This window comes from Bos taurus, chromosome 14 (assembly GCF_002263795.3).
Source record: "Bos taurus isolate L1 Dominette 01449 registration number 42190680 breed Hereford chromosome 14, ARS-UCD2.0, whole genome shotgun sequence".
Taxonomy (NCBI): Eukaryota; Metazoa; Chordata; class Mammalia; order Artiodactyla; family Bovidae; genus Bos; species Bos taurus.
This window is the reverse complement of record NC_037341.1, coordinates 16,066,620-16,091,511: the sequence shown is the minus strand read 5'-3', so window position 1 is coordinate 16,091,511 and position 24,892 is coordinate 16,066,620. Positions and strand designations below refer to the sequence as shown.

Genomic DNA, 24,892 nt, shown 5'->3' with positions numbered 1-24,892 from the left:
TACAGAGTGCTAGTGACCAGCCAGGGGTAACTCATTTTATAGATAAAGAAATTCAAGCTTTTCTTGGTTAAATCTCTTGTGCATTTAGTCATTAAAGCTCATATGATTAGTAAATGGAAGAGCTGGGGCTTGAATCCATGTCTCTTGAATATTTTCCCTTTGCTCTGTCCTTTACATTATCTTCTCTTGAACACTGAGGTTTTTATTGATTTATTCATGAACAGTCTATTGCTTAATGGGTTGTGCTAAACTTATTCTGTGTGAAAGTAAAGTATAATTTTAACCTTTAAAGCAGATTTAGTTGTTGACTGTTACTGGAGCTTTAATTGCTTAGAATAACTGATGTGGCTCCAAAGTTAAAATGTAAGTAACTCCTCCCTCCCCTTGAGACCAGATCGGCGGTTGTTTATAAAGTTTAATTCTTCTAACCAGCCTTTCTTAACTGGGGCTCTTCATTAGAACCACAGAAGATGATTTAAGTGACTATTTTCAATTTTTATAATAATGGTGTATAACTAGTACCATTTCACATTCATAGAAAAAAAGGCCATTCATTCCAGATAAAGAATTAACTTTTTATTAGGGCATTAAGGCTTAATACCCTCCATGTAAACAAAGTAGCTTTTTGTAGGTGCCAGATGGGATAACTCAGTCTTGCTCCTTTTTAAACAATAAACTCTGTATTATTGGTGTTTAAGCATCTATTTTTGAGTAGAAAGAATTTTCTTTTTATGTCATTAGCAATTTGTAGTTTGAGTATATCATGTAGTACTTGATATTCATTGTAAAGCAAAAAGCCTTGTGATGCTCTCGTAGAAGCAAACCTCTGATACTGTGACAGGACTAATTTCTTAGTACTCTTCTGGTTTTAGACAGCTTGAGGCACTGCTTGAAAAATGAAAACAACGTGTGGTCTAACTTAGTTAAGATCATAGACACTCCCCTTATTTGTGAGAGGCCAGGCACAAACACCCTCCAGAATCCCTTTGCCCCATATGTCGTTAGCTAGACTGCTTTGCCCCCGATTGTGCAGAACAAAACGCTTGCTACACTATGATCAAGCGTCTGTCCTTGTGATATTAGCGAATTTTGGCCACCCACTTAGTGTGTTTTCTGACTCCTACATTGTACAGTCCACTTTTATTCCCCCCACAACTAATAAGCAGTCTGTAGAGGGAGACACTTTACGACCGTGCACATATCCTGCTCTGTCAGTGCTTCCTCCTAGATTTAGCATTCTCTGTTGATCCTTGTCTGAAGCATTCTTGACTGTGATGGCTGCGAATTGATCTTTTTTTCCCCCAACTCCACCATTTCTTCCTCATTTAACATTTGGGACCAAGTTTCTCTTATATTCTCAGTATGGATTTATCAGTTTTTGTTTTTTCGATGATGTATAACCAGTCATTATTGTCTTATTATTTTTTTTGCTACATTGTCTCAGATTTTGCCAGTGGACTTCTCTTGTCCTGGAGTGCCTCTTTTTTTTTTTTTTTTTTTTAATTTGGTGGGGAGTAATTCCTTATTTTCTGACAAAGCTATCTTACTTTGTGTTTCTGCTCCAACCCTGGAATCAGCCTCTTCCCCTAGGAGCCTGGTTTCTTTTAGTGGTGAAATGGTATTAAAGACCAACATCTTGGGTGCCAATTGTACTCAGGGCTTCTAAGCTCTTTTAGCAAGCCATATCCTTTTTTAGATTCATTTTTGCTTAGAGGACTAACTTGATCTTCTGAAGTTTCAGTGAACTCTTTTTAGAAGCAATAGAATTGGAATTTTCCAGAAGAATTAAAAGTGGGAACACTTAACATCATTTGCATGCTTAGCTCATGCTTTATGGACCCTAGTTTAGGGCATGTGTTTCTAAATAGGAATTCTTGCCCCTCTGGTCAGTTCAGAATTTGGCTGTGAAGTTTTTATAGTGATTGAAAATCGGGGGAGGGAAGGAAACAGCTTTCCCATGGCACTTAGGTTTTCGTAAGATGGCACTGCCATGATGGAGAGGAAGTAAGGTAAAGCAAACGTATTTAAAGTGAAAGGTTAGCTCGAAGAAACACCGGTAGACAGTTATCTTTCTGGATCAGAATAAAGACTTTTAGCTTTAAATCTTAGAAAGTCTTAGTTGACTTCCTAGGAAATAAAGTGTTTTTAAAAAATTATTCTACCTTATTTTAAAAAATTTTAATTTTTATTTAAAAAATTGAAGGCAATTCTCAATATTTTCATCTTCGACATTTTTGTTTCATGTTGTCAGTCTTTCATTCTGTGTATGTGGTTGATCACAATTCAGGTTTTCCTCTGGATCTCTTGCGCTGTGAAAGCCTTCTTGGGTTGGACCCTGCAACCTGCAGCAGAGTTCTAAACAAAAATTACACATTGCTTGTTTCCATGGCTCCTCTCACCAATGAAATCCGGCCCGTCAGCAGCTGCACCCCTCAGGTAAAGAAAGACCCACTGGGAAGCCTGCTCTGCCATTATTTTCTTCTTCCTCATGGCAACTTGAAGGGGAGGTTTAACAGTCTTATGTATTGATTCTCAAATTGTAGGCAGCAGATACTAAAATCATCAACTCAGAAAGCAGTTTTGTACGTATTGCTGTTGTAGGATGTTCAATTTGTGAGGTATAATTGGTACTTTATATATATATATATATATATATATAGTCTAGTGCCCCTAGAGAAGGAAATGGCAGCCCACTCCAGTATTCTTGCCTGGAGAATCCCATGGACAGAGGAGCCTGGTGAGCTACAGTCCATGGGGTCGTGGAGAGTTGGACATGACTGAAGTGACTAAACCACCAACTACCATTGTCTAGTGATTAATGACACATTTGATTACAGTTTTCTTCTTGAAAGCAGGATTTCAAAGAGAATGTTTTTGGATCCTCTAAGAAAGAAACCTGGATTGCCTTGAAGGATAAGATAACTTTAATGAGGAAGAAACTGAAGTGTTTAGGAAGTGGGGCTGTGATGCTGAATAAGCTGACAAGAAAAGATTATACTTGAAAGAGAGAATTCTGGTTACCTTTAAAATTGTGAAGATGACTTCTGGTCTTTTACTTTTTGAAAATAAATAAGTTTCATGTATTTGTATACTTAGCAAGGCGTGTACCATGTGACGTGTACCATTTTCAAAGCGGGAGGATTGTGCTACATCCTGCCTGGTTTCCTCGGTATGCTGGGTTTCACGGTGTAGGAAAAAGGAAGGGATTCTGGTACATGGATGTTTCTGTTGCCTGTGCAGATCTAGCTGCTTCATGAGCACACTCCCCCCTTAGCCAAGTTGTGTCCTCTGTTCAGTGGGAGAGGGTATAGATTTGCATTTACTAATCTTTGTTTTGTAATTCTTTGTGTCCCCTCCCCTCTGCCACACATACATACTTCCTTCTACTCTTTAACACAGCCTCTGGGCATAGTAGGAATCCATGAATTGAATGAGTGGTAAGATGGATGCAAGGACAGACAGTCTCTCTTTTGAGAAAAATTGTTAGTGGAAATAATTAACACTTAGATAGTGCTTATCATGTGCTGCCAGGTACTGTTTTAAACTTGTAGCAATGTCCTGAAGAGGTAAGTATTCTGTTGCCGTGTTGCTGCTGCTGCTAAGTTGCTTCAGTCGTGTCCGACTCTGTGCGACCCCATAGACGGCAGCCCACCAGGCTCCCCCTTCCCTGGGATTCTCCAAGCAAGAACACTGGAGTAGGTTGCCATTTCCTTCTCCAATGCATGAAAGTGAAAAGTCAAAGTGAAGTCGCTCAGTCGTGTCCGACTCTTAGCGACCCCATGGACTTCAGCCTACCAGGCTCCTCCATCCATAGGATTTTCCAGGCAAGAGTACTGGAGTGGGGTGCCATTGCCTTCTCCATCTGTTGCCGTGTTACAAATGAGCAAAAGGAGGCACAAGAGACCTTAAGTAACCTGCGGCGATATGGCCCAGGGGATGAAGCCAAGGTTCAGGCATAACCCAACTGCTCCAGAGTCCATTCTCTTAACTGCAGTGACAAGAACTTCTCTCTTAACTTCAGTGACAAGAACTGCTTTCTCAATTCCAGTATATATATGAAAGTGTTTGAATGGGTCATTTAACATTTATCTTCATAAGGCTAAGAACAGTTAACACTTCCATGAGGCATTAGCTGTAAGAGTATACTTAGTCCCTTGTGAAATTTGGCTTTGTTAGATAAGTATTTACAGCTTTATTTTACCTGTTCTATGATTTTAGCACATTGGACCAGCTATCCCAGAAGTCAGTTCTGTCTGGTTTAAACTGTACATTTACCACATCACCAGGCAAGGACCACCATCTCTTTTGCTGTCCAAAGGGACAAGACTTCGAAAACTGCCAGATATATTCCAGGTATGTTTTTGTGGGTTTTTTAAAAATCATTTTTGAGGAAGATAGAAACTGGTAAGCACTATTCTAGATAACTTTCTTAATTTTTTAAAATTCCTAAATGCTCTGGTATGTTTTATTTATTTCTTGTTCTTAGGGTTATGATCGATTATTAATCACGTCTTGGGGTCATGATCCTGGGGTGGTTCCTACGTCAAATGTGCTCACGATGTTGAACGATGCCCTGACACATTCAGCGGTTTTGATTCAGGTACAGTTACCTTATTTCAAACAATCAGTTTTGGATTTTAATTTCAAAGATTGCAATTTGTTTGACTCTCTGCTGAGTCACAGTCAGACATCAGTAATTAGACATTTGTCAAACTGACACATAAAGAACCAGAGATCAGGATTTTAGTCCTGGCCTTTGTCTCGCAGATTGAGAGTAGTGGAAACGATGTGGGCTTTGAAGGCAGACTCAGCTTTGAGTTCCAGCCTCAGCTTTTGCTACCTGTGTGGCCCTGTTTGTTTTTTTTTAATAGTAGCTTTAAAATTTAGGTGTGCTTCATATACCATATTCCCCAATTGAATTGTGTGATTCAGTGGTTTTTAGTGTATTGACAGATGTCTACAGTCAGCACCACACTCAGTGCTACAACATTTTCCTTTTCCTGTAGTTCTCGCACCAACCCCCCACCCCCGACACTTGCTGTCTCTGTAGAATGCCTGTTTGGGGCATTTCAGATACAGGGAGCCATATATAGGCTGCTTTCCTGTTGTCCAAGTGGCCATGTTGTCACTTCTTTGGTCTATATCCTTAGAAGTGGAAATGTGGAGTCACGTGGTAGCTTTGTGTGTTGACTGTTTAAGGAACTGCTGGGCTGTTTTCCAAAGTGACTTTACATTCCTTCCAGCCCTTTGTATTACCTTATTTCTTAATTATAACCACCCTAGCTGGTGTGAAGTGGTATGTAACATTTTAGAGATACTCTTCTTAAACTTAGTTTCCCCCATCTGCAGAATGGGGATGGTAATATCCACTGTGTAACAACAAAAATAATAGTAAGAGCTAATGCCAAAGGAAGCATTTTTAGCTTTAGAATTGTTGAGAGAATGAAACAAGAAGGTGTGTGTGTGAAGAGTACAGCACTCTTTCTGGTACATAATAGGTTCTCTGTAAAGATCGCATTAATTCATTGAACTGGCAGTTGTACTTGCCATATTCTGTACTAATTAATGTGGGTTTACAAATGAGACATGGTCCCTGTCTTCAGGGAACTTAATTCTGATGGGAAAGATTATATAAGCAGTTTTTAGCTGAGGGTTAGAGAGAGTTATAGGGGAAGTGTTAAAGAGAAGTACCTTCTAGCTTTGGGGCAAGGACAGAGGCTTAGGGAGAGTTCCTCGGAGAAAATGAGACCTGGCTAGGTATAAAAGACTGATTCAGAGGAGAGTGAGGCCAGGCAGAGAGGTACAGTTAGTATGAATAAACCCTTGGGTAGAGAGTTTTTTCTTCTTTCTTCATAACTAGTTCCCTAGTGCTTGGAATAGTGCCTGGCTCGCAGAAGTTGCTCAGTGAGTGAGTGTTGAATAAACGAACAGGAATACGAAGTGGGAGCATGTGCTCGGACATGTGAGCTGTTACGTCATCTTGAGGGGTGGGCTGCAGTGTGATGGATGGTGATCAGAGACTCGTCTGGAGCAGCAGGCAGGCCCTGCCCTGGAGGGCAGTGGACCTTACTTGTCCTGCCGTAGTGCTTAGACTTTCCCTTTAGATCCATGGTAGCCAGTGAAGGGTGCTGAGCAAGGGATTAACATGGTCAGTTGTGATTTAGAAGATTAGCCTGAAGACTGTTGAGAATGACTGGGTGGGAGAAGATAGGATTAGCATGCAGTCTTGGAGGCCAGATAAGAGATGAGGACAGCCTAGGTTAGGGAAGCGGTAATAAGAATGAAAAGGAAGAATTATTACAAATACAAAATAAATAGAACTGATCAGGTATCTGAGAAGGGGGTGGGAAGAGGAAAAGGGATTCCTCAGGAACCTGGCTTGTGAAGATGGAAGAACAGGGGCATCACACTTGAGGACACAGGAGGAAGAGCTGGTGTATGGGAGCAGATGAGCGTGGCGTGTTTTGGGCCTGTGGGACATTTGGGTGGTGGAAATATCTAGGAGGTAATTGAAAATATTCTGAAATTCAAATGAGAGCTCGAACAAGGGAGATTGACTTGAGTGTCAGCATCAGCACGTGGGTAGTAGTAGAAACCGTGAGAGGATGCGTTAGCCGGGAGGGCAGACATGAAGCGTAGAGCGGTGGCTGGGATACGGAGTAGGATGGGCTGGACGTGAACTGAGGGATCAGACCGCCTAAGTTCACATCTGGAGTCCACGTATTGGCTACATTGGATAAGTTAACTAACTTCCTTCAACTTCACTGACTTCACCTGCAAATTAGAGGTAATAAAAGGTCTTACCTTTACACGATTGTTGAAAAGAATGACTGAGATGGGAGATCAACATAAAATGCTCTAGACCTGTGTTTAGTACCTTGGAACACCTCAAAAAATGTTCACTACAGTGGCAGTGGTGGTGGAAATAGAGTGAGAGGAGTTTTAAACTGTTTGTTAAGGAGTTTTGCCTTTTCTAAAAAAGAACGTCTCTTTTATTAAATTTTATGGAAAAAAAGATTTACTGGAACTTAAAACAGCAGAATTAAGATTTTTGATTAAAACCATGTTCTTATAAATAATAACCATCTTGTTTAGGATTGAAATCATAAATGTATCAATGGAATAGAAGCAAGATATTAGAAACATATTCAAGTTGTTATATGAACCAGGTTAAATGAATATGATTTTTTTCCCCCCTGAAATTATTTTTTTCTTTTACATCACAGTATCTTGAATTTGATTAATGTGTGGATCTTCTTTAAAGGGAAAGAATGTATAGATCCCAAGTGTTAACTTTTCTATTAAAATGATTCTGTATAAGCATAAAATGAAATACCTTATGCTTATCATTCATAACTGTAATTATTTGAATGTGAGGAATGCTGTTTGTAACATGGGACTGAGGTGGGTTAGATTCATAGATTTTTTTCAATTTAACTTTTGAATTGATAGTTCATGTTTCAAAAATAAAACACTATTAAAAGATGCACAGAGAAAAGTATCACTGCCCTCTTAACCCTCTGTCCAGTCCCCACTCCCTGACTCTCCTCCAGATCAGACAACCACATTTGTTTTTGCTGTACCCTTCTAGAATTTCTTTATACACATGCAAGCAATTACATACAGATATCCCCCATGCTTTTTCCACTTAGCAATTGGAGATCTTTCTATTTCATTTTGTAGAGAGCTTCCTTTTTTTGCAGCTGCCTTGAAAATATGCACATAGATTTATTTCATCAGTCCCCTGCTGACTGGCATTTTGGTTGTCTCTAATTGTATGCAGTTAGAGTGCTGCAGCAAGGCATTTTGAATACGTGTCATTCAGTTCACGTTTTTGAGATTTGCACTCCTAATCCGCAGCACGCCAGGGAACTCGGATCCTCCGTCACTTTTCTTTCTCAGCACTACAGCTAAGCCTCATGAATGCACAGGATCTAATTCAGGCTTCACTCAGCAGACACCTGATTGACCTGTTTTTTCACTAACCCGTACCCTCACTTTAGACACATTGCCTTAATAGGTTAATAAAGATTTAAGATTATGTTTACTTGCTAGAGAAAAGCAGAGAATTATTGAGAGCATTTTGATGGAGTATTAAGGTGGAATACACCATCATGAGGCACAGTTTTAATTATCAATTGCGTATCTACTGTTGGAAATACAGATTTCACATATACCTTTCAACTTGTGTTTTTTCATGTTTAGGGACATGGTTTGCATGGGATAGGAGAAACTGTCCACATACCTTTCCCATTTGATGAGACAGAACTACAAGGAGGTACCTTACTTTCAAATTGTATCCATTTGACTTCTTTATAATTAGTCTTGTCAATCAATGGAAGCATAGCAAGAAGTAAATTCTTAAACTTTTTAAGTTCTAGGGTCTTAAAATCATTCTGCTTTTAAAGAGTATTGGGAAAGGTAGTTTTCTGTCACATGCCTTTTCCCACAAAGAGCTAATAGGGTAGGACTCATTTAGGACCTAGGACTAGAAGGAATACTAGTTTGTCTTGGAGATGAAGAAGCTAAGTAGGCAGCTACTTAGATGGAAGACTAGGTTTTCTGTATGTTTAGCCTTTTTAGTTTCCTTTTATTGTTTATTTGTTCATAGGTTGGCAGAGAGTACAAGTCACAGGGAGGATTTTATGCTTAGAAAGTTGATTTTTTTCCCCCATTGTTATTACAGTCCTTTTATTTATTTATTTTTATGGGGCTTCTATGGACATTAATGAACATTTGTAAATTAACTTACAGTTTACAGAGAACTTGTGTATTATTTCCTGTTTCAGCATTTGTTTTTAGCAAAAACAAATTGAAAATTTTTTTATTAATGGTCAGTGTGTTTTAAGTTTGTTCTATAGTATTACAAGTTCCCAATCTAGAGTCCTTAGAGAAAATGAGAAAACATTTTAAACAAAACCTAATTTAAAATGAATAAATAATTTAAAATTGTTTTTAAATTTTATTTTTCCTGCTAGAGAGGACTTGAGTGAATTGTAGAGTCTGAGCTAAATTAAGCTGATTCTAGGTTCAAGGGTGAAAAGGCCTGTTTAAGGTTACTCCTTTCTAGAATTGTGAGCTGTAATACATTTGATGAAAGATGCTCAGGGAATTTCTATAAAAGCAAATTCATTCTTCCTTTTGTTTAATGTAAAACATCTCTCCTCTGTTGATTATTAAGAAAGTATATTCAGCACCTGTGTTTCCTGCTCCATTCAAAATTGTCATTTTAGAATCTATTTTTCTTGTTCTTAGAGTCATATTGCTTGGAATTTTAGAGAGCAATGAATCAAGTAATTTAACTTTTGTTAATTCATATAAGAACTTTTCCAAAATGTTAGTCACCATTGTCCCTTCTCCCCTAAAGCAGGGAGAAAAGAAGAAGATTTACATAAGTATTTTTTTCCTTTTCTCATGAGTAGGCTGTAAATGCTTCACATTTGAAATTAAGTACTCTCTTTGGGCTGTTGTGAAATAAGTGTGTACAAAATTTGGAGAGGAGAATTTTCTCCTCCAAAATAGAGCCCCTATTCAGAAATAAGTATTTCTCTGCAACTAAACTTTGCTAGTTAATCCTCTGATACTTTATAAATTCTGTGGACAAATTAATTATTCACCACAAGATATAGGATAGTGACAACGGGATCTTAAAAATCATAAAATCTCGAGAACTGATCACTCTTTTGCCTTTGGAGATTATTGTGAAAATTCTAAAACAGAGAAATATTCGTATTTGGCATCTTTCTCTTTTGTAAGTTCACGTATTTATGAGAACTTGAGCTGATACTTAATTTATTAGGGATATAATTTCAAGTACATTGTTAGCTTTTAGTTTCAATAAGAATACTTTTCTTAAAAAATAAAAAAAGTGTATTCAATACGGAATTTCCTGGTAGAAGCCCACTAAGTAAGTACTTAAGGCAGAATGGAAGTACAAAGAGAAGCCTAGAGAATTTGCCATTGACGGGCCATGTTTGTTTACTTAGAGAGTAAATTGTTTTGTTACAATAGTTGCCTTCTGAGGTCTATAAAGTATGTTGTATATGTACAGCATCCTTTTACATTTACAGATATTTATTCATTGGAATCAGTTTTGATAAAATCTAAAAGTAGTTCTAAGAATTGTTTGATGTTAACAAAAGGAAAGTGTATTTAAGTTTTTGGTGTTTTGTTGTAAAACTGTTGACTTATAATTGATGTCAACTCTTTGTTCTTAGAGTTTACTCGTGTCAATATGGGTGTTCATAAAGCACTGCAAACATTGAGGAACAAAGTGGACTTGCAGCATTTTTGTGGATATGTCACCATGTTGAACGCTTCTAGCCAACTTGCAAACAGAAAACTCAGTGATGCTTCTGATGAGAGAGGTTAGCCAATAGTTGTGTCCTTTGAGTTACGATAACTGGCAGTGAGTGTATCACAAACTTAATATTTAAAAAGCATGGGGGCTTTGTGGGGATGTTGACTTATTTAATACTTAGTGTTTTTCCACTGAAAATACTGTGACGTCATTGGGACAATTATCAGTTATTCAAATGGAGAAATTACTAAGTGCAAAAGTAAAGACGTGATGACCTGGGGTTGGAATACAGAATCGTTATTGTGTTTTAGCCCTTTACTGTCATATTTCTGTTTATAGGCTTTAAATTAAGTTCCTTTATGGGGTGATGGTTTCAAAACTTTAGTCTGTTTGTAAAATTATTTTCAAACTAGGATGAATAGTTTTCCCCTTCAGCTTTCCTCCTCCTGTTGGAGGCACCATTGTCTCAGTTATGCAGGCCTTAAAAATCATGTCTTTGTCTCATCCTTCTCCTTTCGCACTCAGCCTAGTTAGTTCTGTGAGTTAGTCTTTAGAAATGTCTTATATTCATTTCTTTCCCTCCCTCTTTAATTCTCTGTAACTACCATTCTAGTCTGAATCTTGATATTTTACACATGTTTTATTGCAACTATTTCCTGCTTAGTCTTCCTGGCCTCATCTTCTTTGCGTCTCCACCCTGTCTTGCATATGGACAATGGCTAATTTTCCTTAGATGCCTTTCTTTTTAAAGATGCATTTTTCAGATCACCTTCTCGTCACTAACTGTTTCCTGCCCTGGCGTAATTTCGGCTTGTATGTGGCTTTGGTTGCCGTGGTGTCACCTGTGGTCCGCAACTCTAGGGAATGTTTAATTCAGATCTCTATATCATCGATTCGATTCACTGAACCTCTTCCTTTGAAATGCTGAGAGAGTATGATTAATTGCTAGCCATCTAGTGAATTGAATTAGGTATTCACTCCTGGTCCATATACCTTTGGCCAGAGTTGGGTAACTTTCAACAGTTGACTGCCAAGTATCACAGGAGCGTTTTTAGAGAAGAGGGCTGTGGATTAGTCATTTCAAAGAATGTTAATAGAGCTGTCCTGTTTTATTTCATTCTTTCTGTGCACATTTACGAAATACCTGCTTAGGTGCTGGAGATATTTCTATTACTAAGTCCTACGGAGAAGGAGATGGCAACCCACTCCAGTATTCTTGCCTGGAAAATTCCATGGACAGAGGAGCCTGGTGGGCTACAGTCCATGGGGTCGCAAAGAGTCGGACACGACTGAGCGACTTCACTCTCTGAAGGAGTAAAAAACCCTGGGCGAGAGACAAGCAACTGAATCAGCCTACTGTGTAATGTTAAGAGACTAAGATACCGGGGTCTGCTTAAAGTGCTAAAGCAGGACGGGAAGGCTTATCTCAGCCAACTGAGCTATCAGACCCTCTTAGAGAAGGTAAAGTTTGAAGTGAATTTTGAAAAATGAGGTGTTATCTACACATAGATGATTGTTGTTTATTTGGAGGGTAGCAGCTTTAGGCAGAGGAGATCAGGCAAGAGAGTAGCTTATCTTGGCCAGAAGAGTTTGATGGGCTGTAGTAGCAGAGAGTAGAGAAATAATAGGTAAGATCTAGAGGATCTCAGAGGATGTATTATGCTGAAAGACATAGGTAGTCAAAATATTTTGAAAGGGAATGATGTAATCAGACTGCATGTTTCCATGGGGACAGAAATGACTTTAGTATAATGAAGTGAAGGTCTGAACTTGTGTTCTGCCATGTGAATGCTTGTTTTTTTAGTTCAAAGCTTCACAACCTCAGTACTATTAATGTTTTGAGCTGGCTAATTCTTTGTTCTGGGGGACCGTCCTATGCATTGTAGGATGTTTAGGATCCTTAGATATCAGTAACATCCCTGTCCCCATTCATGGCGAACAAACCTTGTCAAAACTGCCAAGTATTTCTTGTGGGACAAAATTGTCCCCCACTTAACAGCTTCTCCTTTAGGCTAAAGACCATTCACTATATTCCATTGTTATTTCTGTTAGGACTGACTTATCAACAACGTATACCAACTTCTAGAGTCCTAATATTTATTGTTTGCCCTTCAATTATAAGGAGAACCTGATTTGGCTTCAGGCTCAGATGTGAATGGGAGCACAGAGTCATTTGAAATGGTCATTGAGGAAGCAGCTCTAGATTCAGCTGCAAAGCAAAACTCTGGTAAGGCTTTAAAAATTGCTTGCAATCTCTGACTAATTTCTGAGGTTTAATCCTTTTGCAAATGATACTGTTTTTGGATATCATTTGCTCTTATTATAATGGACCTTTTCATAAGTATTTTCTAGGAAACATTTTTATATATTTAGAATAATTAAAATATTGTAAAATGTGACATGAAAATAAACAATGTTTCATTTTTCCTGTTAATTCTCTCATCTTGTAGATGTTTTGAATTAGATTTTTTTTTTCTGGTGTAAAAAGCCACTTGGAGTGTCTGATGAAAGCTGTGTGCCTTCTTCCCAGAAGCATGTACATACTCAAAAAACATTATTTCCTGTTTCAGAGATTCACTGACACCCCTCTGAGTCCTCTCCCCTGCTAAACCCACGTGGGTGTCAGTGGAAGCAGGAGGAATCTATGAAAATCTCTGGATCTCTGACCAGTGATCAGACTGACCAGTTAAACCCTGGTCAGTCATAATACATGAAGTATACATGATTAATAACTTTGTGTACCCTTTTGTAGTTGCCACAGCAGAAGCAGATTGGGTTCCTCTGGAGTTGTGCTTTGGGATTCCACTGTTTAGTTCTGAATTAAACCAGAAAGTCTGCAGAAAAATCGCTACGCATGGCCTTTGCAGAAAAGAGAGGTGAGGGTTTCTGTTTGCTGTCATCTTTTCATGTATGAGACTTTTTAAGCTCTCATTATTAGTTGCTGTACCTTACTTTCTCTTATTTCACACATGCTTGTTCATTGATTGAATAAAGATGGCTTGTTTAAAGGTTTTGCTGTGTATTTTTAAATTAAAGTTCAGTCCCTCAGAAATTAGGCACATGCAGATATTTTGGACACAACGTTTTGGTTAATGATACTAAATTACTCAGATTTGGCGAGAGTATAGATTAAATGGGTGTACTTATATGACTGTGTGCACCTAGCTTTTTTTAATATGTAAATATGGATGACTTTCTAAATTTTCTTCAGTTGCCACATTTTCTAAATGAACATACATTATTCATCAGTCATGACAAGTAGGTTTTATCTTGTATGCTCACTCTCATCGGTTGGGAGCAGCTGCTGAGAGGCAGCATGGTAAGGGTCCTGAGTCTGGTTAGCAGAGAAGAGTATCACTAAATCTGATGATCATGGTGGGTGGCTTAGAAAAAGGTGATATCTACAGATCTCCTTGACATTGTTATTTAGGAAAACAAAGTTGGAGAATAAATAATTTAATTGGCCTAATGTAGTTTGTATAAGAAAATTTAAGGTACTTAATTGACAATTTTAATAACTATCTTGAAAATAAAATAATATACATGAATAAAAAGGTAAAAATACTATATAGCTTTAATGATTGCCACTATAATGGTTACCAGTTTACATATGTTAACCAATTTACAATTGAAAATGTGTTCCTACATTTTTATTTTTAAAGTGTTCTTGCATATTTGGTAGTAGTTTAAACTTTTCCTTTTAACAGTAATTTTCTAATTTTGGTTGTACATGATGTTTTATTTCAAAATGGTCTTTTTAATGCATCTTTACTCCATATTATTAAAACAAGCAGAAATTTCATTGATGAGAACCATTGCAATTGTTTTTTAGAAATTATGTGATTAATTGAGATGTATATACATATATTAACATGTTTATTAAAATTAAACTCTCATAAGCTATTAGTTCTCGTTATATTTGTTTTAAACTTTTCTCCTTTTTTTCAGCCTTCAAAACCTCTTACATTCCAGTAGAAAACTGTCTCTACAAGTCCTTAACTTTGTTCACTCATTCCAGGTAACAAAAACTAAAAAAACCCAAGGTGTATTTGCATAGAGCTTTTATAGTGTCCAAAACACTTCTGTGTTTGTGCTGAGTCTCCACAGCAGTAAGACATGAAATAAGTTGTAATTTAATGTATAAATGAAGATACTGAAATTCAGAAAGTTAACTGACTTATACATGATTTCACTGGCCAGGTCTTCAGGAGGCTTGAACTGTTCGTTCTAGTGCTGGTGCTTCATTTAACAGAAGTGTTTTAAGCATCTGCCATGGGCCATGTACCACGTTAGGTTCTGGTTCTTGGGTCAGTTGTTGTTTAGTTGCTAAGTCGTGTCCAACTCTTTGTGACCCCAAGGACTGTAGCCCGTCAGGCTCCTCTCTCCAAGAGATTTCCCAGGCAAGAATACTAGAGTGGGTTGCCATTTCCTTCTCCCGGGGATCTTCCTGACCCAGGAATTTTACCTGTGATTTCTGCGTTGGCTGGCAGGTTCTTTACCAGTGAGCCACTAGGGAAGTCCCCTCTTGATCCCCAGTGCAGTGATTAATGAGGTGGGACTGACTGTTACGGTAGTGAAAGCCAGTGCTTTAGACCTCTGTCTTACCCCCAAGGAAAGAATGGATACCGTAGACTTGATTTGTAGATAAATTTTTAGAATGGAATATTTTTTGTTTGAAATATCTGTTCTAACATTATGAAATTAGTATTTTGGAATTTGGCTTCTTTCATTCTCTCAGTAAATACTTGAGTCAGCTCTATGCCTGAGTCTTCACAAGGTGCTGGGGAAGCAGTATACTAAGACACTAATGGAGCTTGAGTGTTGTGTGAGAGCGAGTCAAGGAAACACTGACATATACAAGTAGTTACAGATTTCAATATGTGTGCTTTAAAGGAGCCAAACCCCTTCAGAAATGATAGAATCTAAAGGCAGACCAAATTTAAAAAGGTAGAGGTGACGTATAAGCTGAAATCTAAAGAACAGGAAAAAGTATTCCAGGCCGAGGTTAGTAGGTATGTAAGTCCTGTGTCAGGAGGGCACTCAGCCTGCAAGGAAACGAGAGGGCCAGTGACAGAAGCCTCGTGAAAGTGGCGTAGGGGCCAGAGGTGAGGTTGATGCGGAGCGGAGGGCCTTCTAGAGTATGTGAAAAAATGTGTTCTATACTTAACTGCAAAGAGAAACTGTTAGTATTAAAGACTTATAACAGGGAATGACATATTTCTAATTGACTTTTTTTAAAAGATTAGTTACTGTTTAGAGAATAGATTAAAAACAGAAGCTTAGAAATAAGACAAGTTTGGAGACTGTTGTAATAACTATAGTGAGAAATATTGATAGATGAACATCTTTTTCATTTAAAAAAAAATGTATCTGCAGTAAAGGTTTGTTCATTACTGCTATACCTGTAATATAATAAATTGTGTATATTATAAAACATACACAAAAACAGAAATTTTATTGGATGCAATAAATAGATACAAGATTTTACAAATTTTCACACTCCTGCACCTCACTTTGGTGTGAGGACTGCACTTCAGTGGAGACTGGTGGCCTTGGCTGTGGTGAATGAATCAAGTAAACTCCTTTGGGATACATGCTGGAGGTATATTGAGGGAATGTAGTGATTAAATAAATGTGAGGAAGGATCGAGGCTATGGTAAGGAAAGGAAGAATGAAGGTAATTTTCACGCTTCATAGTCATTTTCTTGACTAGCTTGATGCATGGAGTAGGGGAAGGACCTGGTAGGGAAAATTTAGTTTGGTTATGGACATGTTAAGTGTGGAATTTATGGTGAAACATGCAAAGATAGATGTTGGATAGGAGGAGATTGGAGCCTGGAGTTCCAAGAAGTCTGTGCTGAATGTGTGAATCTGAGAGCCCTGGGAGTGGATGATGGATTGTTCTAGTGCTTAATGTTGCATGAGGGTTTTTGTAGATTATCTAAGAAATTTTTCTTATTTCTGCATATGTTAATACCAGTTGTTGATTATTTGGGGTTCATGAGGTATGTCTTTGCATCTTCTATAGTGCTCTGCATTCCATAAACATTTCTTAGGTAATCAAGGTCTTAATTTCACACTCCACTTCATTAGCTGAATTAAGTGGTTTGGTAAAGTGTTGAATAGGATTTTTTTGTCTTGTTTCTTGCTCTCTCTAGGAAGGTGCTTCAACACTGGATGTTCACACTGAGGCCAGTTTTCCAAGTTTGCTTTCACAGTCATCCTGTGCTGACATGGGAGTTCCCCTTCCTGCAAAGAACTTAGTATTTAAAGATGGTATCTTAACGGAGTGGAGTGGACGATCACCCTCGTCACTTCTTATTGCTAATCTCCATTTGCAGTAATTTGGTTACATATTTGTTGCTCACCCTTTCTGCCTTTTTTCTTTCTTAACGTTAGCTTTATAGTGCCAGCCACTAAAAAGCTTCCTGCTGCTGCAGTGCAATTTATGCTTAACTGATGTTAAAGTTTGGGGAACTTGTTCATGTTTTCAGAAGTTTTCCTCATTCCTGCACCTCCTAATGCAACAAAGAGCTTTTTAGCAGCCTGCACTGTATTTTTTACCTTGAGACAATCTGCATTTCTTTTATAAAACTGAGGATATACTTTATAGGCTTTATGATGACTGTTATGTTTATAAGCAGTCACTATGAATATTGCAATGGTAATTTTATATGTTAGTTTATCAAACATAAATCTTGTTTAATTTTATATTTTGTTACCTACTCTTTAAGGGATCATGGGAAGAGGTGGAACTCTTCCTCTGAAAAGGCTTCTTGGTATTTAAAGTAGCAAAACTATAAAACTGTTAACATCCATTATTGAGAGATGATCTGATGGGGCATTATGAATTGCTGTGGATATTTGTAAATTATGTATATCAATTGAACATTGTTGAAGGTATGCAAATCAGCATAGTTAGGTATGGCTTAACGTTGACTTAGAAGATCTTAACACCGACTATGACGATACACTGACATCTCATAAGAAGCTTGGGAAACATTCTATTTTTAAACAATGTTTATATGTGGACTTGTGTTGTCGCTCATTTGGGGCTTTATATTTTCATAGAGTCTTTATGGAAAAATCAAATTTATTTTCCACTCTTGTAGCTGTGGCTGCTGCATGTTTTCTCCTTGACTCATTTACCCATGAGTTGTTATGGAATTGGATTTGAGGTTTCAAACCAAGGATTTTGATTTTAGCTTAGAATTTAGAGGCATTAAGGCTATGTCTTCTGATCAAAACATTTTAGTGACAAACCTGCTGTGAGGACACATTGTTAGGCAATTTGGATCTTAAATTTATGTGACTAGTTTTAGACAAAATGATAAAGAAAAATCGAGTAATTTCAAAATGTTTTTCTTGAGTCCTTGATTCTTTTAGTATCTCAAATGTTAATTAGAATAATTGGAATCACTTTTTAGATTTTTCAAATTACCTTCCTTGGGAAGTTTGTGCAGTGTTATAGTTTAGCTCTTCTCATAGAATAACGGTTTGCTAGTTTAAAACTGTAACCAAACTAACTGGTCAAACAGCATATATCTAAAATATTTAAAGCATTAGAAAATTTGGGAAGGTTAAACCTGAACATTTTTGCTGACAATTTTTGTTATTTATAGAACTGATATTTGTGTATTTAACATACTTCTGGAAATATATGTCTTTCTTAAAACTGTTAGCATAACCATGCATTCAATACCATGGCCTACCTATTAAATGTTTTGAAGCAGGTTACCTGTGGCACAGTCAGTGCTGTGTTTGGGGTAAATGCAGTAACGTTTAGTATTCTACTTTGTCTTATATGAGGTGGAAACCAAGTGTATGTTATAAATGTTTGTCTATAAAAGGAAAAATACTAATATTAAAATAATTTCTTATAACTGTGAATCACTCATTTATTTTTCCAATAATATTGTACATTCCTAGTGCTATTAGGTATGTATGTAACTTTTATAGTTTTTCACCTGATTGTTGTAAGTATTTCATTTGATCAGGGCTCTTTAATCCCATTTGCTTTGTTCAGATTAACTGTAGTTATTTATTTCTGTATTAACAAGCTAAGCCTATGGTGATGACATGTACACTAATAAAGCATTGAATGTTTGTAGTTGGTAGTGAACCTTGTTGTTGGTGAATTTAAAACTTAAAATATGGGAGTGATTTGCTGCTATATTTCCTTTGAGGGATAATAGAGGAAGAAATGGACCCTAGTAATGATCATGAATTTTAGGGAAAGTACAAAAAAAAGCATGTGGTCACCTCTGGTTTCTCATGTGAATGAGGAAAGAGTCTACTTCCAGCTGAAGACCTCTTATACTTTTAAAGATGGGGAATCTGCATTTTTAGAGCTGTTAGCAAAGTGTGAAAGCCACTTTATGCTTTACTTTGTGGATTTGGTTTTGTTTTATTCATACATTAGCTCATATCGAGATGCATTGCTTAAATCTTATGTGTTGATCCTATTCAACAAAAAATGTAAAATATAGAATTTATTATTTGCCAAAGAAAATTTATGAAAGAATTTTTATCCAGTTTTTCTGCAGACATTTAAATTTCATTTGGCTTTGTGCTCCCTCCCCTCTTTTTTGTCCTTAATGTAGCTTAAACCATTGGCAAACTTCAGAAACCAAGAGAAAAAAAGAAACATAAAAAAAAGACACAGAATTTAGTATGGTACAATTTCACCTTTCACATAGGTCTGAAGAAATGTAACTTTATGTTGTTAAGATCATCTTACTTCCTTGACTCCTTTTTTTCTTTTAAAATTGTAATCAGATGCTTCTGGGTTTTTTTTTTTTTTTTTCCAGGAATAGTGCTTTCTTTTACTTGTTTCCACTTTTCTCTGCCATTTGTGATTCTCTTTTATGTTCAGTGTTTCAAATACAGTTTGTATTTAAAGATTTTAAAATACCAAAACTGTAACTGAGTACAGTGGATTTTTTTCTGGTATGATGTTAATATTATACAATGAAATGTATAAAGTGTTGTCAATTTGATTATTGACACTATAATATGTTTACAAATAAACTGTGGTGTTGATCAAGTTGCTGTGAAAATGTGTATAATCTTCTGTTAAGTCCCTTTCATAATTTAAAATACAGGCATGCTTTCAGTGCTGAGACTTCTATACTTGAAAAGAAAAAAACAAAAGCAACAACAACAAACTAATTTTACAATAATTTCAAATTAGCAGAAAAATTGCAAGGTCATCTGGAGATATTCCCTGTACCCTTCCACAGGCTTCCCCTAATGTTAACACCTTATATAAACTATGACGCATTTGTCAAAACTCAGAAATTAACATTGGTACCGTACTATTTACTAAAATACAGATTATGTTTGATTTTCACCGATTTTCCCTCTGATGTTCTCTTCTGTTCCAGGACCGTGTCCAAGGTACCATGGTGCATTTCTTTAGTCGTCACTGCCTCCGTCTCCTCCAGTCTGTTGACAGTTTCTCAGTCTTTCCTGACCTTGAGGCTGTGAAGAGCACTAGTTGGTTCTTTGGTGGGCTGGCCCTCACAGTGGGCTCATCTGGTGTTTTATCAGATTGGAGGCTGTAGTTCACTGGGGAGGGTGGCGCAGATGCCATGGCCCTTCCACAGTGCCTCAGATTGGGGGTCGCATAGTCAACAGACGTTACCAGTGCCATCTCTTCGCTGGTTACAGTGATGGTGTCTGCAGGTTTTTTCACTTTCCATACTCTTTTTTTTTTTTTTGGAAGTGAGTTACTCAACCTAGGCCACACTCAAAGGGAAGGAGCAGTATCTATATTCTTTACAAATTGTCTTTTAAAGACTTGTTCCATATACACACAATGGAGTATTACTCAGCCATTAAAAAGAATACATTTGAATCAGTTCTAATGAGGTGGATGAAACTGGAGCCAATTATACAGAGTGAAGTAAGCCAGAAAGAAAAACACCAATACAGTATACTAATGCATATATATGAAATTTAGAAAGATGGTAATGATAACCCTATATGCGAGACAGCAAAAGAGACAGATGTATAGAACAGGCTTTTGGACTCTGTGGGAGAGGGCGAGGGTGGGATGATTTGGGAGAATGGCATTGAAACATGTATAATATCATATGTGAAACAAATCGCCAGTCCAGGTTCAATGCAGGGTACAGGATGCTCGCGGTTGGTGCACTGGGATGACCCAGAAGGATGATATGGGGAGGGAGGTGGGAGGGGTTCAGGATGGGGAACACGTGTACCCCTGTGGCGGATTCATGTTGATGTATGGCAAAACCAATACAATATCGTAAAATAATTAGCCTCCAATTTAAATTTATACTAAAAAAAAAGATTTGTTCCTTTCCTTTCTTTATTTGGTCATTTGTTTATATTAGTATCTAATTATGATTACTTATTTTATACTTTTGAGTCAAAATTCAGTACACCTGTTATTCAAATTGTTTAGCTTTGCCTTTTGGGAGCTCTTTGAAGCTGGCCTCTAAATCCTTTAATGTACCCTCAATTTTTTTTTTTTTTTTTAAAGACTAATCTTACTTTCTAGTACTGTAGGTGTTACCTGGATGCCAGCCCTAGAATTAGCTATGTCCTCAAGGAGTCTTGGTTCCTTTCTTTGCAGAATGGCATTTAGAAACCAAGATTGGAGTTTAGGTGTGCTTGCTTTCACCTTTTTGGTGAAATGACCTAAGAGATATAAATATGTATACTGACCAGTATGTGGGCACATATGTCTATGTTTAGATCTATCTGTAGGCATATTCAGTTAAACTGATTCTCATTCAGCACCGTAAGTTTCATCCTGAGAAACCTGGCTCCGTTTATCTGCTTATGTGTTGAACCCTGGAATACTTCGAGAATGGTTTCAGAATAACTGTGTTGTACCCCTAGAGAAACAGATTGACCAACTAGGGTATAGTGTTCCTTTAAGTGCCTTTTTTTGTCTTTAACCTTAAATGCTGCTGCTGAGTCACTTCAGTAGCGTCCGGCTCTGTGCGGTCCCATAGACAGCAGCCCACCAGGCTCCCCCGTCCCTGGGATTCTCCAGGCAAGAACACTGGAGTGGGTTGCCATTTCCTTCTCCAATGCATGAAAGTGAAAAGTGAAAGTGAAGTTGCTCAGTCGTGTCCGACTCTTAGCGACCGCATGGACTGCAGCCCACCAGGCTCCTCCATCCATGGGATTTTCCAGGCAAGAGCACTGGAGTGGGGTGCCATTGCCTTCTCCATTAACCTTAAATAGTATCCACTCAAAACATTTTCCAAAGTAACTTAGTACAGCTCATTGTTCCCTTCATTGAAGTTATAAGATACATTTGCAAAACAGATTCGTTTGTCACACTCTGCATTCCTTCTGGGATCCCTTAACATCACAAACCCAAAGTGCAGTTTTCATTTTCTTCAGAAAGTTTTATATTTTTTTCACATAATAAAATTCCCTCTGCCAGGTCTTTGACAAATGCATGGCATGTGTTCACCCACCATCCCTGTACTATCCAGAATGGTTCTGTCACCCTAAAAATTCCCCTTTGTACTCAACCCCTCACCCTACACCTCACAACCACTTACCTGTTCCTATAATTTTGCTTTTCCCAGAATGTCATATAAATGGTGGAATTGTACAGTTTGTAACCTTTTAAGCCTAGCCACTTGTGCATAACAAAATGCGTTTTAAATTCATATGTGTTGTGTGAGTCAATAGCTCTGTTTCTATTGCTGAATACTTCGTTGTATGGACATATCAATGTTTGTCATTTAAAATTCATGTGCAAATTTTAATATAAACAATTCATTTTGCTTGGGTAAATACCTAGGAATGGGATTGCTGAGTTGTTGGTAAGTGTGTATTTAACTTTATAAGAAACTGCCAAACTCACCAAAGCGACTATGACATTTTACATTACTGCCAGCGATGAATGAAGGTTCCCATTGCAATGGTATCTTACAGTAGTTGAAATAATTCGTTTTCCCAGTGAAAAATTATGTTGGGTGTCTTTTCATATGCTTATTTGCCATACATGTGTCTTCTCTGGTGAAGTATCTGTTCAGATCTGTTCCTCATATTTTAAAAATTAGGTGTACTGAGTTTTATGAGTTCAGTAAATATTTGAGTACGAGTCTTTTATCAGATACATGCTTTGCAGGTGTTTTCTCCCACTCTGTCTTGTCTATTCATTCTCTTAATAGTGTCTATTAAGGTAAAGAACAAAAGTTTTAAATTTTGACTGTGTCTGATTTGTTAGTGTTTTGTTTTTTTTTAATGGATTGTGCTGTTGATGCTGTTATCTAAAAATTCATCACCAAACCCAAGATGCAGCATTTTCATTTTCTTCTCAAAGTTGTATAGTTTTATGTTTAGGTCTTTGACCCATTTGAGCTGATTTTAATGTATGAGGTACATGTTTATCCTTTTCTTTGCTGCATCACCATAACACCTTTGTCAAAAATCAGTTGATGGGGATTCCTCTGGTAGTTCAGTGGCTAAGACTCCATGCTCCCAAAGCAGAGGCCCTGGGTTTAATCCCTCATCAGGGAACTAGATCCCACATGCCACAACTAAGCTCAGCCAAATAAATATTGAAACAAAAAAATTAGTTGATAGACCTATAGAGACAAAAGTAGATCAGTAGTTGCCTGCGGGGGAAATGAATGACTGCAAATGGGCACGAAGCATCTTCTTGGAGTGCTGGAAATTCCATAAAGTGGATTGTGGCGATTGATGGTGGTTCAACTCAAGTTTTCAAAAAATGCACTGTACACTTAATTAAATTTTATCATGTAAGTTATACTTCAGTAAAGTGGTTTTAAGAAATCAATTGACATTTTTTTGTCTGGGTCTATTTCTGAGCACTCAAGTCTGTTTCATTGATCATTGTGTCTGTCCTCTCAATACCATGCTGAAATTGGATACTGTGAGTCATCCAAATTTTCAGGGTTTTTTTTTTTTTTTGAATTGATTTTGGCTCTTACAGTTCCTTTGCCTTTCCATATAAATTTTAGAATCAGCTTTTCAACATCTACACACAAGCCTGCAAAGATTTTAATCAAAATTATATTGACTCTGTAGATGAAATGGAAGAGAACTGACCTCCTAACAAATCTCTATAACTTCGCTGATTTTTGTTGGGTCACTGTTTTGTAGATTTTCTTTCTTTCTTTTTTATTTTGGAAATGTTTTGAGCTCCAAATTAAATTTCTGTAATCGATGTATTCAGGTTATCTGTGTCTTCTTGAGTGAGTTTTGGTGGTTTGTATCATTCACAAAATCGGTCTGTTTCCTCTGTGTTACTGAATTTGATGGTATTTATTTTTCATAGTGTACTCTTGCTGTCCTTTTATCTTGTGAGGTAATATGAAAAAGATGAAGTGGGATCAGTTCCAAAGAGAAAATGGCCAGGAATGATCCACAACAGATGAAAGATGGGAATCCAGAGATACAGGAATCTGGTGCATAGTATTTATCCATAGTGTTAATCAGTAATGAACTCAGAAAACAATTCAATTACATCGTCAAAGTACTTAGAGAAAATGACTGTTGACCTAACTATTGTGAATCCAGCAAAACTATCTTTCAAAAACAAGTGTGGAAAAGACATTTTCAAATATAAAAAGACCAAGTTTATCATTAGATCAATCTTAAAAAAATAAAGGAAAAATTTTTCGTAAGGAATGTCTTTTATGAGAGGAATGCTAAGTAAAGATGCTGATTAACCTTAAATTTCTTTTCTGAATGAAAATAATAGATTTGGAAGAGTAAAAAAAATAGGACTAAAATCCGTATGAGAGTTATGATTACACGGAGTGAAGCACTCTTAGCCCACTATTGTTTAGAGGGTAAATAATACTCTTTCATGTGCACATTCATCACTTCCTGTAGATTTACTAAATGGCAGACATGATACTAGTGAATAAGAAATTCTGGTCTTTGTGGAGTTTACATTTTAGTGGAGACAGTAAAAATAAATTGCATAGCAGGTTCAGTTCAGTTCAGTCGCTCAGTCGTGTCCGACTCTTTGCAACCCCATGAATTGCAGCATGCCAGGCCTCCCTGTCCATCACCAACTCCCAGAGTTCACTCAAACTCATATGCATCGAGTCGGTGATGCCATGCAGCCATCTCATCCTCTGTCATCCCCTTCTCCTCCTGTCCCCAATCCCTCCCAGCACCAGAGTCTTTTCCAATAAGTCAACTCTTCGCATGAGGAGGCCAAAGTACTGGAGTTTCAGCTTTAGCATCATTCCTTCCAAAGAACACTCAGGACTGCTATCCTTTAGAATGTACTGGTCGGATCTCCTTGTAGTCCAAGGGACTGTCAAGAATCTTCTCCAACACCACAGTTCAAAAGCATCAATTCTTCAGCACTCAGCCTTCTTCACAGTCCAACTCTCACATCCATACATGACCACAGGAAAAACCATAGCCTTGACTAGGCATAGCAGGTTAGAAGGTGGTAATTGCTGTAGGAAAAAAATAGTAAAAAGGATGGGAAATATTAGGAATTGGAATTACTATTTATCAGTACCTGATCAGAGAAGACCTTAATGAGAGGGTGATATTTAAGCAAAGATTTAGAATGTGGGCCAAACATGTAGGGAAGAGTGTTCAGGGAGA

The 24,892-nt window shown here is 37.4% G+C and overlaps 1 protein-coding gene across 4 annotated transcripts in view; it reads left to right on the top strand.

Annotated features, from left to right (window-relative positions):
• Nucleotides 1–23,490, top strand: part of FAM91A1 (family with sequence similarity 91 member A1) — a 44,759-nt gene extending 21,269 nt beyond the window's left edge. For 2 of the 4 annotated variants that reach the window (XM_005215397.5, XM_002692628.7), the window contains exons 16-24: nt 2,288–2,436; nt 4,219–4,353; nt 4,487–4,600; nt 8,206–8,278; nt 10,218–10,367; nt 12,423–12,527; nt 13,053–13,176; nt 14,249–14,318; nt 16,459–19,346. In XM_005215397.5, coding sequence (XP_005215454.1) covers nt 2,288–2,436; nt 4,219–4,353; nt 4,487–4,600; nt 8,206–8,278; nt 10,218–10,367; nt 12,423–12,527; nt 13,053–13,176; nt 14,249–14,318; nt 16,459–16,644 — 1,106 coding nt within the window. In that variant the 3' untranslated portion in view covers nt 16,645–19,346. Of the gene's footprint in view, nt 1–2,287; nt 2,437–4,218; nt 4,354–4,486; nt 4,601–8,205; nt 8,279–10,217; nt 10,368–11,452; nt 11,762–12,422; nt 12,528–13,052; nt 13,177–14,248; nt 14,319–16,458; nt 19,347–19,686 lie in introns of those variants that run through there. The other 2 variants (XM_025002018.2, XR_009490464.1) reach the window with 2 other exon arrangements.
• The last annotated feature ends 1,402 nt before the right edge of the window (nt 23,491–24,892 follow it).